The 18948-nt window shown below is 40.6% G+C and overlaps 2 protein-coding genes across 5 annotated transcripts in view; one reads left to right on the plus strand and one right to left on the minus strand.

Moving 5' to 3' along the window:
- Window positions 1-377: 377 nt before the first annotated feature.
- On the minus strand, window positions 378-10528 carry ORMDL1 (ORMDL sphingolipid biosynthesis regulator 1). Of its 3 annotated transcripts, none has more exons than XM_058664724.1 (4): window positions 10436-10528; window positions 8162-8342; window positions 4424-4575; window positions 378-1107 (listed from the first exon to the last, which is right to left on the minus strand). In XM_058664724.1, the coding sequence occupies exons 2-4, from the start codon at window positions 8333-8335 to the stop codon at window positions 972-974; spliced, it is 462 nt and encodes a 153-aa protein (XP_058520707.1). In that variant the 5' UTR covers window positions 8336-8342; window positions 10436-10528; the 3' UTR covers window positions 378-971. The 3 variants fall into 3 exon arrangements, with proteins under 3 accessions (XP_058520707.1, XP_058520705.1, XP_004577033.1); XM_058664722.1 differs by having other exon boundaries at window positions 10366-10485; XM_004576976.4 differs by having other exon boundaries at window positions 10299-10485.
- A 135-nt stretch (window positions 10529-10663) lies between these two features.
- The window catches only part of PMS1 (PMS1 homolog 1, mismatch repair system component), a 90890-nt gene continuing 82605 nt past the window's right edge, over window positions 10664-18948 (plus strand). Inside the window, exons 1-2 of one of the 2 annotated variants that reach the window (XM_058664726.1) lie at window positions 10724-10787; window positions 11482-11645. The gene's annotated coding sequence lies outside the window, so the exon portion shown is untranslated. Of the gene's footprint in view, window positions 10788-11481; window positions 11646-18948 lie in introns of both variants that reach the window. The other variant, XM_058664725.1, reaches the window with a different exon arrangement.

Consider the following 18948-nt stretch of genomic DNA (forward strand, 5'->3'; position numbering starts at 1 on the left):
GAACCACGTAGTTAAAGGCAAAATGCTAGTATTAATGGGCAAACTTTGAGGGTTAAGAAGAGAACTTAGCAAAGACTCCATTACTGACTGTTACTATTGCTAGAGAAACAGTTACTGCCAGATCACAGATTGGATGCAGTTCTGTACTTTTTTCTTTTAATCCACTTTATATTTCCTTTACCAATGAAACTGCTCAACCAAATAAGTAAATACCTTTAAATAAATGTTTAAATTCATTGCTTGCAATAAATTTTTTTCTTAATTGGATTGGCAGCCTTGTTTCTGGAAAACAGCAAAACGCACTTTGTTCCAGAATTAGAACACTGACTCACAGGCTGCTTGTAGGATCCCTGGCTATCTCTCTCAACAGTCAGTCATGAAGGTAGACCTTCGTGAACTCTGTAATGGAGTAAATGTAAAAATGACTTACCTATCTTAGCATTGAGCCAGTAAAACCAAAAACAGACCATTATAAGGTAGAAACTGGCTTATATGAAATGAGGGTATATGTCCTTTTCTATAAGAGGAATATATATGGTAATAAAACCTATAATAAACATACAAAGAGACGATTCCAATTTACATAAGTCTGCTTAAACTGACTGGAAAGTTTCTTTTCTTAACATAATGCCCACTCATTCTAAGTTAAGCTGGTTCTAGTTTCTTTTTTTTACAACTCTCTTGTTTCCTTGGATTTATCTACCATGCCCTTTCTGCACTGCCATCAATTTATATGCTGGGCCTGCCCAGCCTGTTTTAAAAGCCTCTTCAGAAATATATCAGGTGCATTAAACCGAGGCATCTGTGAGAATTCTGCACTTCAAAACAGCACACAAAGAACCTGGAATGGGACTGGCCCTCTTAATGCCGTAACTCGTTTACGCTGTCACAGAAACTGTGCAGTTTAATAACCACTCTTTCCTTACAGGAAGCTTGGTAGCTGTAAAGCTCATGATTCAATTTCAAAACATTCAATACTTATTAATTCCAAAGATCCGAACACCATGTAGTTGTGGCATTTTGGGAATAAGCACACTCAGGAGAGAAGTTGTGTTTAGGATGAAGTGAGTTGGATCATACTTTGTATAGAAACTTGCCAGAAAATATCTGCAGAAATAAAAGAATACATATAATATCCAAAAATGAAATTTATTTGGAATTAAAACATAGATAAAGACACTGAAACTTAAATACTTAGAAATAAAACCACTCTTGAGCACTAAAATGAGAAGGAACCACTTTAGCTTAGGGCCAAGTTTATTTGACTTAGATTTAGAAGTTTGTTTAATGGAAGTACAGACTTGCTTTTCTACAATTACTTCATATTAACTCAAGGCTCCTTTGCATCCTCTAAAATGGAAGATTTTCAAACTAGGGTTCTTATGTCCAGATTTTAGATCTAGTTTTATATTTATGTATTTGGAAGATCTGGATCCAAAGCATCCATTATGTTCTCAAAGGATTCTCTGACTCACCAAAAAGTCTGAAATTCTGTAAAACTTTAATAAACAGCCTTTTTAAATATATTTGCACAATTCAGTATCTTTAAAAGAAATGCTCAGCTGTCCTTTTGAAAGTCTTGATTTTGTACTGTGGTTGAGCCAGTTTAACTGCAAACTTGAGAGACACTCTTGTAAAACCATGTTTTACTGTAACCAAATGGATGTATGTGTTCAGATGTCCAACACCTAAGAATCTGAACAAGCATAAACCATCATAAGGATCATAACTTGATGGGTCTGGAATATTTAGTTTCATCCAGGGGTATATCAGAACAGATACAGCATGTAGCTACTAAAAGACTACTGCAACAGAGATAAAATGTAAAAAATACAACTTCACACCTTACTTGATCATAACTTAGAAGTTAGATTTTGTACTAGGTGTTTGTTTAATTACTTTTAGAGAACATTGTAATTTTTTCTAGGAATACTGTCCTACTTTCTTGTAAGGGAAATAAGTATTTTATGTAATGTGGTAAAAGAACAGTTACTTCCAAGGAGAAGTTAAAAGCAAAGAATCAGACCAGTGTGTAGTGCAGTGGGATAAGCTGCTGCCTGCAGCACTGGCATCCCATATGGGCACCAGTTCAAGTCTTGGCTTCTGATCCCTCCTGATGCACCTGGGAAAGCAGTGGAAGATAGCCCAAGTTATTGGGCTCCTGCCACCCATGTCAGAGACCCAGATGAAGCTCATGGCTCCTGGCTTCAGGCTGGCCCAGTCCTAGTCATCACAGTCATATGGGGAGTGAACCATGGGATAGAAGTTCTGTTTCACTGTAATTCAAATAAATAAATAAACAACTGTATGTATAATTTTTAGAACGTTTTATAGAGAAGTCACTCTTCTTGATTCTATATACTTGAAAAAATATTTTTATACTTTTAAAAGTTATTTATTTATTTGAAAGGCAGGGAGTTAGGGGAAGAGACAAACAGAATCTTCCATTCACTGGTTCATTCCCTAAATGGACGCAAGGGCTGGAGCTGGGCCTGTCCAAAGCCAGGAGCTTCTTTTGCATCCCTGTGTGGGTACAGGGCCTCAGACACCTGCGCCATCCTCCTCTACTTTCTCAGGTACATAAGTATGGAGCTGGACTGAAACCGGAGCAACAGGAACATGAATCCACACCGATATGGGTTGCTGGCAGTATAATCAGCAATTTAATCTATACCACAATGCTTGCCCCTATGTTCACATTCTTGAAAGGCAGAGCAACAGAGAGAGATCTTTCAAAATTCCATGTGTAGATTATATGAAAATTACTTGACTCCTAAAAAAGCCAGGGGCCTCTCCAAGGGTATACAAGCACAGGTGCTAATCAGTTTGACAACATTCATTTGCCAGGAGATACGCTGGAAAGTGCCATTTGTTAGAAAATAGAAATTCAGGGTTTAATCTGATCTCTTTATTCCAAAGACCATAAGATGTTGAACAGGTAATGCATTTAAATCTTTTTATCTAAAAATCTAGGATAACAGCGCATATTGCATCTGCGGGAAAAACTGTATGATCACATGGGAAAGCACAAAAAGTACTTTGAAAGCTATTAATGTTGATAGGGATTCAATCCTTATTCTTGTTTCATATGGAATTTAATCAGAGTATCTGAATTCATACTATAGGTTAAAAAGTCTTTGGAGGACCATGGACATTGTACACAGGTTAACCTTAGCTGAATGATTTGTGGGGACTACAGTTAAAAATTCAGCATGTTATCTTTTCCACGTATTCTAGTACAATTCTCTACATTTTACAAATGAGGAAACTTACTCTTTCCCCAAAAAAGAGCTAAGAGTCACATAGCCTGAAAGTTATAGAGCCAAAATGCTAATTTAAGGCTATGTGAGTAACTGTCACTCTTGGTATTGCATTGACTTTTGTTATGCCCTTCACACAACTTTCTTTTGATGTTAACTGTATATGGGACTGTGCCAATTCAAAATTCCCCCAAATTCTGTGAATATATGGAAAAGGAAGCTTATCATTTATAATAAATATATTCCTTTTATTTGAAAATGTTTCAGTTAGTCCTACCTTAATGAATTCCTGTAAGAAGTCTTTCCAGCTAGCCCAAAGCAGTGATTCCACTGTGGGTATATTATATTTGAGCTATGTGGCATGATGTATTAGTTAACAAGTGAAACAGATCTATAATGTGCAGATCTCTGAATGTGATTCAAAGCAATTCAAGTAGTTTTATACACACACACACATATATGTAATTTTTTGTCAGTTATCTCTCCACAAGCTGGAGGGGTACAAAAAAGGAGAAAGCAGTTTAGGTAAAAGTGATTTCAACAGACATGGAATCCTTGAAATATTTAAGAAATCCTGTGAAGAGCATGACAAGCTGGGTGAGATAAAATATCCACTTGAAGGGGAAATGGCATCAGTATTATTTTGACTATCAGAAAAAAGGAGGAAATTAGATACAAATAACAGATTATACCTTTAAAAGTAGATACATCAGCATCAGGAGTAAGATAGGGATAAGGTAGGTAAAACAATGATGGCTGGGGGATACATAAAGTTTTCACACCACACTCAACTAAGGAATCTGGATATGAAATTAGGTTGAATGTCCAATGAAACTGTTCTGATCCTCTCTACCATCATTTAGCATTAATCTAATGATGCAAAGCATAATGATTTTGTAATTGATTTTTTTATGAACTTGTGAGGAGTTGGAATATATTTGCTCTTCATGTCTTAGAATTTCTCAGCACGTGGTAAGCATGTAATGTCTGTGTAGTGACTGAAATGAGAACTGCTTTATTACCAACTTGATAGAGATTTTATCTTTGTATGATAGTTACTTATTGATAAAGTTCTCTACAAAATATTGTTTCTAATTACAACTCAGTCTGATAAAAAGATATTTCTTTTATTCAAATTTCTTCATTAAAATCTCACTACTTACAGAATAATTGGAGAAATTGTGAAAAACTTTCGTGAAGATGTAAACTGTACTCCATAGTCCAGTTGTTCCCAATGAGTTAGGAGCCTTGCTTTACCTTGGTCAGGAGTTTCAAAAGGTGTTCCCTTCACTGCATGCAAAAATACATACATCCCCTGAAAAACAAGTAAGGAAGTAATAATCAATATCAAATACAAAATTCGGTTTTGCCTGTAAGTATTCACATAGTTCCAGGGATAGGCATTTGGTATCCCACCAGTGCCTGGATGTGGGTCCCAGCTCTGCCCCTGCCTGCCCTGAAAGGCTCCTGCCAACCACATGAGACTCCTGGATTGCTGACTCCCTGTGTCAGCCTGGACAGATATCTGTAAGGGTATCTGTGGAATTAGTCTGGCACATGAAGGGTCTAGCAAGATGAAAGGGGGAAGAAAAAAAATTTATATATATATAAAAGCTCCAGGTGTTGCATTGTGATTTTGCTTAACAGCTCAAGTTTTAAGTTTCCATATAATGGTGAAAAACTGGACAATTTCTTTGTAGTAAAATAAAACTTTCTGGAGAATACAAATATTACTTTGTGAAAATCAGTAAAAGATCAATGAAAAGCAGCCCGTTTTCATCCCTCCCTATTAAACTGAAAATAGGATCAGGGTAGCATTACATCATTCCATTTACATTTTCTAACACTTTTCCTATTAGGAAATAGAATTAATCCTTTTCCCAAGGCACATGAGGAAGCGTTGCTTTAAAAAATAAAATTTAAATTTTTATTAGAAAAGCAGATTTACAGAGGGAGAGACAGAGAAAAATAACCTACACGATAGTTCACTCTCCAAATGGCCACAAGGGGTGTCCCTGTATGTACAGAGTCCCAAGGCTTTGAGCCATCCTCTGCTGCTTTCCCAGTCCACAAGCAATGAGCCAAATGAGAAGTGGAACAGCCAGGATACAAATAGGCACTCATTTGGGATGCCAGTGCTTACAGGCAGAAGTTTAGCCAGTTGAGCCATTGCACTGTTTAGGAAACTTTTCTTTAGCGTGTCATATTAGTAAACACATAAATACATACAAGTTGATGAAATATATATGTCCAAAAATAATAAAATTCATGTTTTTTGAAATATTTAACTTTAGGACTATCTTTGTTTCAATTGTTCTATTCCAAAGCAACAAAGATGTTTTTATGCAAAAGGTGTAATACTGAGCTCAATTCATTTTTTTTTTTTCAAAAAGTAATGCATTTATTTAAAAGGCAGAGTTACAGAGAGAGAGAAGGAATATTCCATCTGTGGTTTCATGACCTAAATGAATGAGCAACTATGGCTGGACTAGGCAAAGCCAGAAGCCTGAAACTGGATTCAACAAACATTAAGGATTGGCTTATGTGTACAGAGTACAGGACATGTACATTCACATGAAGTTGAACAACATTCTCCATAGTCTTGAAAAAAATTATTTTCTAAGGTTATGGTACAGAAAAAATCTGATATGCATAAATAACTAGAAGCCAGGGCAGAAATTACTACCAAAGTTATAATCAGAATATTAGGAAAATACAGGACAGAAAGATTCCTTGTTGCTAAGGCAATATGTTGATACCAACCATGTCAGCTGCCTCATTTTTGAAATTTCAGCTCAATGACAGCTCCTTAGTGGAACCCTTCTCATTAGCAATCAATAGCACCTTGTATAGAATAGTACTTATATAGAATTAAATAAAAATAGCTTTATTACAGTGCATTATACTGTTTGAGTTGTTAGCATAATGCTTGTTTTCCCAGTGGCCGGACTACTGAAGGAACAAGTGCTGGCACACAGCAAGTGTTAAATACATTAGAAGGTGACAGGACGGTAAGCTACTAAACTCCAAAAAAGTTAAGGATTTCTATTCTAGACACTTGTGTGTTAGAATAGAAGGAAACAATCCTCTCACCAATTCCATCAAACATATGCTCTTCTTAGTGTCAAGAATATAATATTCAAACAGTTTTTTTGTATCTCTTCCAGGAAAGATTAAATTTTATCTGATCATATATAATCTATCCTAAGATGTTTGTTTTAATAGTTTGCATGTAAAAATATTAGTGATTATACCTACCTCAAAAATAATGAAGAAAACAAAGCATGTATGCCATAGTTAGTCCTAAAAAAAATTTACTGAATCAAAATGAAGAGAATTCTCATTCAATTTTAAGGGTAGGCCAAGAGTCTTGTAAAGCATTAATATGCATCTCTAAGAATAAACCAACACCAGATAACCTTTGTAGTTTCCCACTGATATATTTACAAAGGCAAATACTATATATTTTCCTCTGAAGGTAGAACAATTAGGCGTCATATTACTTTCCCATATTTCAAAGCATTCAGTGTGTTTCACGTTTACTTGGTTTAAAAGTAGACTATCTTCAAAGGAAACTTATATTTAGAGTCATGTAATAATGACTGCATCTATGGCTAGTTATATTAGGTTTTCAGCGTGGTGACCTAATAAAACTAAATCTTCCAGGGTGCCAATTATATATTCTTTGTCCTTTGCTTATAATGTGCCTCCAAGTCAGTCAGTATACCTCAACAGGTGGGCAAAGATGGCTTCTCAAATATATTAGGACATGGGCCACTGGAGAAGGAAAACGACTTACTTGTTCAGGATTTAACTATGTCACTGGAAAAATTATTAATTATAAAGCTAAGATAATGGTAATAGAATGGTAAAACATGGTAATAGAATGCAGGGAGTTGTGATAGCTGAGTAGAGATTTTCAGGAAACGAATCAGGTGGGAAGGAAGGATATTAAAACAGTAGAAAAGGTTTAAAAGGTCAAAGCAAAAAAGTTATGGAAAAGATGATTATCCACCAAGGACTTAGGAATGATTTGAACAGACTTGCATTTAAAAAATAATGTGGAAAGGAGGAGGGTCAATTTGGAGGAGCATTAGGACCATTTCTTTTATTGTAGTAGTCAAGAAAAAAAAATTTAAAAAAATGAGGGTTTGGGGATTAAGTTGATTGACAAACAACAACAAACAGTAGAACAGTTAGGGCATTGGCCAAAGGATATGAAATATAAAGGACAGGGTGGCCGTTATCCTAAAACAAGTGTGACCATATATAGTGTTGGCTTGCACAGGACAGTTTTACTTTACATTTTGCCCGGAGTAGTTATTACAAGAATCCCCCTGTACTCCTGCAACAGCCTTAGCTTGGATGATAACATTGTACTGATCACTGTATCACTGACATTAAATTGGCTAACTTGACTTCCTAGGCATGCAGTGATTCCTCTAAATAAAATTAGAAACAAAGGAGCAGACTGAACGTGGTAAGGAATAAATCAAGAATGAAATCAGTTTGTACTTATTTGGTGTAAGCTTGTAGGGTGGTCTGGTTGTATAAATATGATCATTATTCTAGAGTAGGGGGCATATCACCAAGACAATGGGATAGGAATGGAGCTGGAACTTGAACCCAGCACTCCAGCATGGGCTGTGGACATCCAAAGTGCCATCTCACCCCTGCACCAAACACCTGTCTCCATTCTAACCATTTTTGTAAGCGTAAACTTCAGCAATATTAAATGTTGGTTAACCATCACCACTACTGTCCATCTCTACAACTCATTTCATCTCATTAAAAAAAAATGCAAACTGTATCCTTTTAAACAGTAATTCCCCAGTCCTTCTGCCCCTTAACCTGTAGGAACCACTACCTTGTTGAGTGTTGATTAAATGTGGAATTCTTACCAGATTATGTATAATATTTGTTAAGGTCCAAGCAACAGGAACACTGAAGAATGGAATGCTGAGTAAGACTATATGCAGCAAGCCAACTCCCAGTGTGTATGTCAGCCACATGCCCCGGCTGTTCATTACGCGGGTGTTTGGATTCACCTCACTGTGAGCAACTCCGACATTCATGTTTGCTCTATAGGGAAGAAATGGTATCAGTCATCACTATATAATTAGAAATTCAAATACCACTAATTCTGACATGACAAAGTAAGTGTTACTAGGATTCTTTGAAAAAACCTTGTTTTATTTATTTGAAAGGTGGAATGACAGAGAGAGGTATCTTCTATATCCTGATCACTCTTAAATGCCCTCAAAGGCTGGTCCAGGGCCAAGCTGAAGCCAGGAATTCCCTCGGGTCTCCAAATGGGTGCAAAGACACAATTGGGCCATCGTCAGATGCCTACCCCAGTGCATTAGAAGGAAATTGGATGGGACGTGGAGTAACCAGGAAGCAAACTGGCCCAGACACAGCACTGTGTTGTAAGCTGTGAGTTAACATGGTGCTGCCACTGTGAAATACCAGATTTTATTTCTCCCTAGTTTATCTGAACTGTAATAGTGTCCAAAGTTTACTACTTGATGCAGGTGACACAAAAATCTTCAATGTCTGAACTTATAATAAAATAAGACTTTTTTTGGTCTGTGAAAGCTTATTTTTAGCATATTCATTTTACTAAATGAAATAATGGCCAGGGAAACTAAATGAGAAAATTAACATTTTTGGGTATCATGAGAGCAAAGTAAAAAGCAAGGAATTAAAACTCAAGAGAATAATTTATTTTAAAAACTGGGGAGGGGGAAGGCATGTGGCACACTATGCTACTCAGGAACACCCCCCGCAGCAGAGTGCTAGCTGAAGTCCAGGAGCCTAACTACTTTACTTCTGATCCGACTCCTTGATCATGTGCCTGGATAAGCCACAGAAGACGGCTCTGCAACTGTCCATGTGGGAGACCCGACTAGACAGTTCCTGGCGCCTGGCTGGCCCAGCGTGGCGTGTAAACGCATGGATGAAAGATTTCTATCTCTGCTTCTGTCACATGACTTTCAAATAAATCAGTCTTTTAAAAAAAAAGGAAACAGAAAGGACCCAGCCAGTATGATCTCAGTAGTCAGACACCTAAGTCTTCTATAATGTATCTGTAGAGTGGTAGGAGTCCAAAGCATTCCTTTTTGAAGAGCAACATGCTTGGACATGGTATAAAATTCACACGGTGAGGGGATAACTGTTTCTCAATTGTGTGACTAGTCAACTCCTCTAGTTCTTATTTTCTCCTTACCCCTTTACGTTCAAGATGAACAACACAGTGCGAAGTTTCAAGTTATCTCAATGATGCCAATTACTTGGCTTTAAGAATTCCATAAACAGAATCAAACTGACTTATACCATCCTGGGGACGGGAAAAACGGAGCTGGGTAACACATGGCTCCGAAGTACAAATACTGAATTTCTTTCTATTATCTAAAGAACACGGCTCCGATGTACAAATACTGAAACCCTTTCTATTAGCTACAGATGCATGGAGAACAGTTTCTCAATCCCCTCCAGTATGTTTCCCGCGGATAATGTCCCCTTTACCTGTGAAAGATCTATGGAGCAGATATCAAGGTATATGGTGATGAAAGCTTCAGTAACACACAGCAAGTCTCAAATTTGCATTATAAATCCTCGTTTTTTTCTTAACGTTACAAATTATACTAAGAACATGCCATCACTCAAGATTCATTTCCCACTTGCCACAGAATGCAAGTAAAATGCTCAAAAGCAACCTAAGACTTACAAGAGCTGGAAGACAATGCTGGCATGGTACTCAGCCATTGAAGGCCAGAAGCCCCTTCCCAGCAGGGATGCGGCGCCGCCTCCAGACCCGCAAACAAAGGCTCTGCAGGCTGAATGGAGGCTCTGCTCAGCAGAGCGCAGCCGACCCTTTCACCGGAGTCCCGGTCCACCCCCCCCCCCGCCCAAGGAAAGCTCCAAAGATGTCCCCGGTGCCTAGGCCGCCGCGCCGCGCCGCGCCCCTCACCCTCTTGCCCTCGCGGCCGCACATCCCAGCAGGTTCCTGGCCCCGGGACCGGGAGCCGGGGTTACCTGGCCCGCACAGCCCGACAGAGAGCCGCGCGTGCAGCCGCAGGCACCTCTGAGCCCTAGGACACACCGTGGTCCGTCAGCTGCCGCCTGCCGACAAAGGCCGCCGCACAGTCCCGACCACGTCCGTGCCCGCTCACCACCACAGGCGGCCGACCCGGCGCGGGACCTTCCCGGGGCCGACGGCTGTCTCACTGCGAACGCCCGGGCTGGGCTGCGGTGCTGCGCAGCTGGTGGAAGCCCCCTGGGTGAGCTTGCTGCCAGGCGATTGGCCGCGAGCAGCGCCAATCCCACGTTGACTCTGGCAAGGCGGGACCAAGCGCCGCGCGCGCCCGGTTCCCGTCCCGCCCCTCTGCGCGTCCTGGGCGCCTGGTGCGCAGGCGCGGACGGAGCAAGGGGCTGCATCCCGCGAAGCCCAGGCCTGTGTACAGGTGGGACGCTGTGTGTTGTCTGCCTGTGGACGGTGATTTCCTGCCTCGCGCGAGCAGGAAGGTAGTGTCGTGTGGATAACGGGCATTCATCGGATATTCTCGTAGCCTTGGGGGCTCCTCATAGTCCTCCAGGTCTGAGCGCTCTGCACCGGCGCCCCAATGGGCGCCTCCCCGGGGGCGGGAAGCTGAAAGCGGGCTCGCTGGCGAGCACACGTGGCGAGCGTTCCCTGGGACAGGTCTGGCCCTTTGCTGCAGCCCCCTGCCCAGACTTTTCTCGCAACAGAGTGAAAAGTTGCTTCCTAGACAGAAGTTACTATCCATGGCAACCGTAACTTGACTGTAGAGTGTGGCACTTTATATAATGTATATTGTGGCATCACTTCAGGGGTACTTGTAAAACTGTTTAGTTAATTGCAATTTTTTTTTAACCCATGTCAATCCAGATTTTCCTATACATTGGATGTAGGCTTCCTGTACCGCATCCTGTGAAGGCCGAAAGTTGGTATTATTTGAAACAGTGAAAAGCCTTGAGTTTTTCGAATCAGCTTTGAGACCAGCTTTTCTTTACCTTGACACTTCACAAAATGTGTGATTTTTATTGCTGAGGTAACTTTCAAAAGCACTTACAAATTGAAATGGCCAATACAGATAGGAATATGTCTTGCATTTCTGTTGATTCTTTGAAATTAATTGGCTTAACATTTGTTCTCACGAAGTGTCTTTGTGCTGCTTTCTGAGAGCTGTTTCTTCTTTAGGTCCACTTGCTGTCCTCAGCAGGCAGTTCCTGAGCTTCAGGACCTTGCAGGAGTGTTCCATTCCCTCTTGACAGACATGGAAGGCTGATGATCCTGACTTCCTCAGGCGTCCCGGGCTGTCACGCGTAAGCCTCACGTTAATCTTTCCCCTGTCTTCAGCAGAGGTCACTGTGTATAGAGGTAGAATGCTGTATTCCAAAATTAAGTTAGAGATGTGTAATATAAAATCCCAGTCTTCAAATCACCATGATCTGGGAGGAAGGAGCAGAACAGCAAATGCAATAACCTAGAATGAGTTTTGGGTTAGAAATAAGGAAAAGGTTTAGTGGGAGGACAGAACAAGGAGTGCCATCTGTTGAGAGTACAGGAAGGGAAGTTTGAAACAAAGAAGAACACATTTCTCCTAAGGAGTTAATACTTGAACTAACTGGAAGGTGACCATCAGTCATCCTAGAGGGAATTGTGTGAGCTAAGGAATGAGCAGTTGCCATCAGTCAGGCAATATGAGTGATGGTGCATTCGGAGAATGGTAGGATGAAATTGAAAAGGTAGGGAAAGCTTCAGTTGTTAAGATGGATCTAACCTGGTTAGCAGTTGGGAACAGCTAACTGGTGAGGAATAGCAACATAATGAAACTGCAGTTATAGGAACAACCCTGCCTAGTATGTGATTGTGTTTCCGGTCAACATTCCATAAGTGGTTTTCCTAATATTTCAGTGGGAAAATGTTCAATGTCTTAATAGAGATAGTATAGAGAGAAGACTAGTTTGAGATATATTTACATATTAGAATAGACAGGCCTGGGCACCGGCAAACAGAAGACTTTTAGGTGACTTCTAGGTTTCTAATTTTGTTGTATCTGATAGGAAAATGTTTGAGGGCATGGCCTTCGGAGACAGACATGGAGGAGTATGCCTCTGTTGTTTAATAATTGTGTTTGTTTTTTTTTAAGATTATTTTATTTGGGAAATCAGATTTACGGAGAGAAGGATCTTCTATCTGCTGGTTCACTCCCCAGGTCGCCACAGAGGCCACAGCTGAGCCAATCTGAAGCCAGGGGTCAGGAGTTTCTAGGTCTCCTGCATGGGTGCAGGGTCCCAAGGCTTTGGGCTGTCCTCAACTGCTTTCCCAGGCCACAAGCAGGGAGCTAGAAGGGAAGTGGAGCTGCTGGGATATGAACTGGCACCCATATGGGATCCTGGCACGTGCAAGGCGAGGACTTTAGCCACCAGGCCCTAGCTGTGTGATCTTGAGCAAGTTTTCAAGCCTTTAAATCCCATTTGTTGTAAGGAGTGATACTAACATGAAAATGTTATGATGTCTGATATTGATAATGTGTGTTAAGGGTTCTGTGTAATCTTATTATCATCAGAAATATGTGAAGAACATAAGTTAGGAAAAAATAGACTCTGAGATCACTTGGGGACATGTTAAGTCTAAGTTGCCTCAAAGTTGTCTAATGTTATGTAGCAGGTAGGTGGATAGGCCCAGGAGGAAGTAAGCTTCTGAAATCAAGAGTAAGAATGGTGTTTGCAGTTGGAGCTGGGCTAGGAGATGATACAGAACCATGAAGATGAAGTACACAGATGGGATGAATTGGGGCAGTTGTGGTCTAATGAGGGGAGGGCACTGCTTCTCTGCTGCTCCATTGGTGCCAGAAGAGTGCTGATGAACTGTTTGTAGTGGTCTTTCCTCAGTCCTCATGAGGCGTTTGTAGGGAGTAAACTCTGGTGATTGCTATGTGTGGCCTCTAGAGATTTGTACCGTATGATTCCCTGGACTCTCAAATGGTACAACTCACTTTAGAGGTCTGATCAGCGTCCCACAAGCTAGGCAACCACCTGCTTTAGGAATGTGTGGGCTGAGGGGAAAGGTCAGTCCTAGCTGGGTGACCAGAAAGGATTGCATTGTCCAGCATGTGGAATTGGGTCCAGACTGATAAGAAGGAAGTAAGTGTGCAAATAGAGAAGGATTGCTGGCCAAGGAAGAGTGAGGATTTTGTGAAATAGTGAAAATAAGTGAGAGTCCTAAGGGGAAGGCATCCATATAAGTCCTGTTTTACAGATTTTTATCTGAGGTGGCAGTGGCACTGTTAGAAGCACCTGTTTTAACTTGGTAAGAGAGAGATCGCTGTTAGGGAATGCAGATTTCAGTATGGGTTTTAAGATAACCAAGAAGAAGGGAGAAGGTTTGAGGAATGCTCACATTCTCAGAAGAGAGTGAAGCAAACACAGAAGTCAAGAGGTTAGGTGAAGAGATCCTTGAGAATGAGCTGGCTTCACTGCCACTTGCCTCAGGGAGGTCGGGGAGCCTGAGACCTGAGGAAAGGATCTCATGACTAAAGAGGTGACTGGTAAGCTCCAAGAGAGGGAATCCAGTCAAGGTTGCTGTGTCAGCCACTCTACGGAAGCTTTAGGAATGAGTTGGCAGCAGGGAACTGACAATCTTAAAAACTTACTAACTCAAGTTTGGTTTCATAACGAGAAAAAAGGTAAATGCCAAGGAAAAAGCATAGAAGGGAGAGAGAGGGAAGTCTTCTGTTGGTGTGTTCACTCCACAAATGGCTATGGTGATTGGGGCTGGGCCAGTCTGAAGCCAGGAGTCAGGAACCCTGGTCTGACCTAGGTGTCAGGAGCCCAGTGACTTGGGTCATCTTTCATTGCTTGTCCAGGCTCATAAGTAGGGACCCAAATTGCAGATGGAACAACTGGGACTCAGCCTGGCACTCACCCAGATGCTGATGTCACAGGTGGTTCTGCACCACAGTGTCAGCCTTGGTGTTACTGTTTTTGTATGGAATAGATTACATGCAATCTGAGCCCATAATAATCATGGTATATTTAGGAAGTACCTGGGGTTTTCTTCCCTTCTTTTTTCCCAAAGAAATTCTTCACTACAGCAGGATTGGAGAACCTTTTTCTGCCAAGGGACATTTGGTTGCTTATAACATCTTTGGCAGGTTATAAAAGCTATCAGCTTGAAAAAATTAGCCTGCTGTAAACTTACTGACTTTCAAGTTTTATCTGCAGTTGCCTTGGCAGAGTAAGACCAAATCATTTCTCTGACCTTATACAGCCTTTGGGGCAGCTACTCTCTACCCCTGCTCTAGAGGAATTGCAGATTGCTAAGCTAGTGCTTATTGTCTCAAATTAGGCATTCAAGACATGCTAAGTTTTGTATGTATGGAAATTCCATATGATTTGTTTAAACAAAGCTTTTTTTAAAAGATTTATTTATTTATTTTTATTGCAAAGTCAGATATACAGAGAGGAGGAAAGACAGAGAGGAAGATCATCTGTCTGTTGATTCACTCCTCAAGTGGCCGCAATGGCTGGAGCTGAGCCAATCCAAAGCCAGGAGCCTGAAGCCTCTTCTGGGTCTCCCACATGGGTGTACGGTCTCAACGCTTTGGGCTGTCCTCTACTGTTTTCCCAGGACACAAGCAGGGAGCGGGATGGGAAGTGGGTTTGCTGGGATTATAACCAATGCCTGTATGGGATCCCTGTGCGTACAAAGTGAGGACTTTAGCTGCTAGGCCAGCACGATGGGTCCTGAACAAAGTTATTATATGTAAAATAATTACTCCGCTATATATTTTGATCTTGAGATTGGCTTGGCATGAGAAGGACCTCTAGTGGCCCACAGAGAGTTAAGCTTTATTTTTACCTGCTTTGGGGAATTACTTGACTGTAACTGATGTTTTAGGCAAAGTAATGAAAATGATACTTATCTGACACATCTAGGATCTGTATAGTCCAGATTAACAGTAATTCTAGAGTCTGGATATCCTTGCTTCAGAGGGACTCAGCGATAGGAAACTACATTGTAATTAATCAGAGCATATGGGTGACATAGGATGTTTAGTGAATTGTCAATGAGGCACACGACTGACTTCATTATCCACTTGCCAAAGAGATGGCACCACCTGCTCTTGCCCAGCCAGGCACATCTTGTGTTAAACTCCTTGTGATGCAGTTGGTCTTACTCTTCAATTATTGCCATAGTACAATTTGTCAACCAAATGATTTAAGACTTTTTTTTTTTGTAACATGCTTGTCCCTGTCATTTCGATATTTATGTGCTTTCAGTGACATGCTGTAATGTTAGGAATGAGACTGACATAGACATTTAAGGAACTACATTTGAGATAAAGTGTTTAAGAAGACAACCACCAACAATAAACATCCTTCGGGACCAGGGAGGGGAGCTTTCTCTGGTCCTAGCCTGGTTCCGGTTCTGGACCCCCACCCTCCCTCGCAATGACCATCGGGATCGCTCCGAAACCCCTCAAAACAAACAAACATACAAACAAACAAAAAAAACCCTAGAATAAATAGACAAACAACAAAAAGTAAAGCTTAGAATCTGACAGGAAAGAGCTAACGTGGATTTACTCATACCTCACTAGGTGGGACACAAAGATTAGTCACTCCTCACCATGGTATTGAGGATTTCTCTGCACACCCCTCCAAAAACAAAATGTTCTGCACCTTAATTGTCGACAAATGTCTTGTTAGAGTTATAAGCCAGTCTAGATTATCCCAAATCCTCCAAGTTCAGCAAAATTATACTTCAGCACAACAAATGGCTAAATACTAAAATGAAAATAGACACGAGACAGCTGAATAGTACCCTATAGCCATTTTAAGGGGTATAGCAGCCGGTTCTGTATATAAACTAAAATTGAAATATCAATGAGCTAATCACAGGATGTGGCTAAGAACTTGCATTTTTTTTTTAACATATTGGCTACTCAAAACCATGTCAATTCCATAATGTTGTAAATTGCTGTTGATGTTGTGTTGGGACTCTTAATTGATTGGGACGATAATTCTGCCAGCTCTACCTTCAGACCAGAAATGGTCTCACCAAGAAACTGTTCAACATATCTAGGCAGTAAGATGCTGGACTCTATACTTGGTATATGTTTGCAAAGAAAGAATCTTGATTGAATTTGAACTGTAATACTGCATCAAGGTGGAGGAATCCACCATGGGGGGAGGGGGTTGGGGAGGGTTGGAGGAAACCCAGAGCCTATGAAACTGTCACATAAAGCAATGTAATTAATAAAATTAAAAAAAAAAGGAATTAAACAATGACAAAAAAAAGAAGAAGACAACCACCTAGGCTCAGTAACTTCATGAGTTAGATTTGGAGTTTCAAACTTTTTTTTTAATTTTAAAAATTTATGTATTTATTTGAGAGTGAGAGAAACAGAGAAATCTCCATTTATTGGCTTCACTCCCCAGGGCTGCAGGAGCTGGGAACTCAGTCTGGGTCTGCCACTTTGGTGACAGGGACATCAGGCAACACTTGTTGCCTCACTGCCAGGCTGTTCATGAGCAGGAAGCTAGAATTCAGGGAAGTGTGGAACTAAAAATTCAGGCGCTCCGATATGGGTTATTGGCATCTCAGGGACATTTTAACCACCCTATTTTTTCTGACTTTTTAAGTGGTCATTAACTATTACAGGTTAAAGGCAGAAATGTAATCCTACCAGGCGAAGTGCTTAGGTTCGTGATTCTCATATTAGATTTTTTTAAAAATGTAATTTTTTTTTTAATCCATTTTATTGTATTGTTGTTGACAATCTTTACATAGTTAACTATAGTTGAAGGAAAAACAAGAAAAAGAAAAAAAAAAGGTTCAGGGGGATAGGGAGGTGGGCAATGCTATTATGTCCATATTGTTTCCATCATGTATCTGAGGTGAAGGGGGATATTGAGGGAGAAGCCCCACCTGGTTTCCCGCCCACCCCAAGTCCCGGATGTGGGGCATGCTCTGAGATATGTGCTCAAGTGGAGTTAATAGTTCTCCAGTTATGAGTCACTGCCAGTTTCGCTCGATGAGGTGGTCCACTGATTGATATGGTCCATCATGAAGTCTCCATTTGTCCCATATTTCGCTGCCAACATGTAGCTGAGATGAATGATTGTCCTATTCTGTCTTCTGTCTTTTCTTGGTTAGAATTCTGAGTCCAGCAGTTCAAGTGGGGAGATCTCCAAAGATACTTTGAGGTATTCCCAGATTAGTTTCTTGTTTGTTCTAGCAAGCACAGGGCCCGGCACAGTCCATCACCCTGATCAGCTGGTGGTTGCAATTGCTGTGTTGGTTCTGTTTTCAGTCCCGAGTTGCACTGGAACCAATTAAAAATGTAATTTTTATCCTTTTAATTAATGGGCATAATAGATTGGGTTATCAAAGGTCAGGAATAATGTAGATTAATTAGGAAACAATTCATGATTTTAGAAGCTTGAACTTTTTTTTTTTTAAAGATTTTTTTTTTTTAATTTTTATCACAAAGTCAGATATGCAGAGAGGAGAGTCAGAGAGGAAGATCTTCCTTCCAATGATTCACTCCCCAAGTGACCGCAACAGCTGTTGCTGTGCCGATCTGAATCCAGGAGCCAGGAACTTCTTTCCGGGTCTCCCATGCGGGTGCAGGGTCCCAAGGCTTTGGGCCATCCTCGACTGCTTTCCCAGGCTACAAGCAGGGAGCTGGATGGGAAGTGGAGTTGCCGGGATTAGAATCGGCTCCCATATGGGATCTTGGCATGTTCAAGGCAAGGGCCTTAACCATTATGCTATCACGCCATGCCCGGAAGCTTGAACTTTGAATGCAAAGAGGATTTGGAGGAGGAATTAAATGTAATAGATACTAAGAAAAGCACTGATGGGTCTTAGGAATTTGTTTTTGAGGCAAGGTAAATGGAGTGCTCCGATAGAAGCATCCCGGGACTGAGAGGAGCTGGTTAGTTTGAGCTAATGATTTCAGCAGGCTCTTGGGAATGAATGATTGTAATTGAGTACAAGAAAAATCACACAAAAACCTCAAGAGAGAATAAAAGCACTATTTTTCCTGTTATATTAACATCAGTTTTCCTTAAAAATGAAAAAAAAAAACACATAAAACTTAAAAAAAAATCAGTTTTCTTAAACCCACTTGGGTCATTTTTATTCGCAAGAGGTGACTGGTTACAGTGGATTACTTGCCTGTATCTAAATCTTAGTTTTGTCTCACAGTTGGATGACTTTGAACAGGTTTTTTTTTGTAATTTCTTTGTGAATCAAGAGTCTTATAAAATAGAAGTGATAATGGCATCCATTTATTTCTTTTTTTTCCTTTTTTTAAATTTTAGATGATGTTTATTACATAGTTGATCAGGGTGGAAAGGATCCAAGTTAGGGAAAAGTAGGTGTGATCGTTGTTTCTGAATTTTCTATTTCTTCTTCCTGTTTCTGGAGGGAGAGGGAGAGATAATGGGAGAAGCCATATCCAGCCTGCCAACTGTCTCAGTAGCCAGGGATGGGGAATGGCCACCCAATATCAACCCAGGGTCCCAATGTGGTGCCCACTCCGATGGTTCTGCCCAGGTGGATGTAATAGTTCTGAAATGCTGTCGATCTCGCAATCCAAGCATGAAGAACCCCTTCCAATGTCTATTGACTGACACAGTCAACCTTAGA

This window comes from Ochotona princeps, chromosome 5 (assembly GCF_030435755.1).
Source record: "Ochotona princeps isolate mOchPri1 chromosome 5, mOchPri1.hap1, whole genome shotgun sequence".
NCBI lineage: Eukaryota > Metazoa > Chordata > Mammalia > Lagomorpha > Ochotonidae > Ochotona > Ochotona princeps.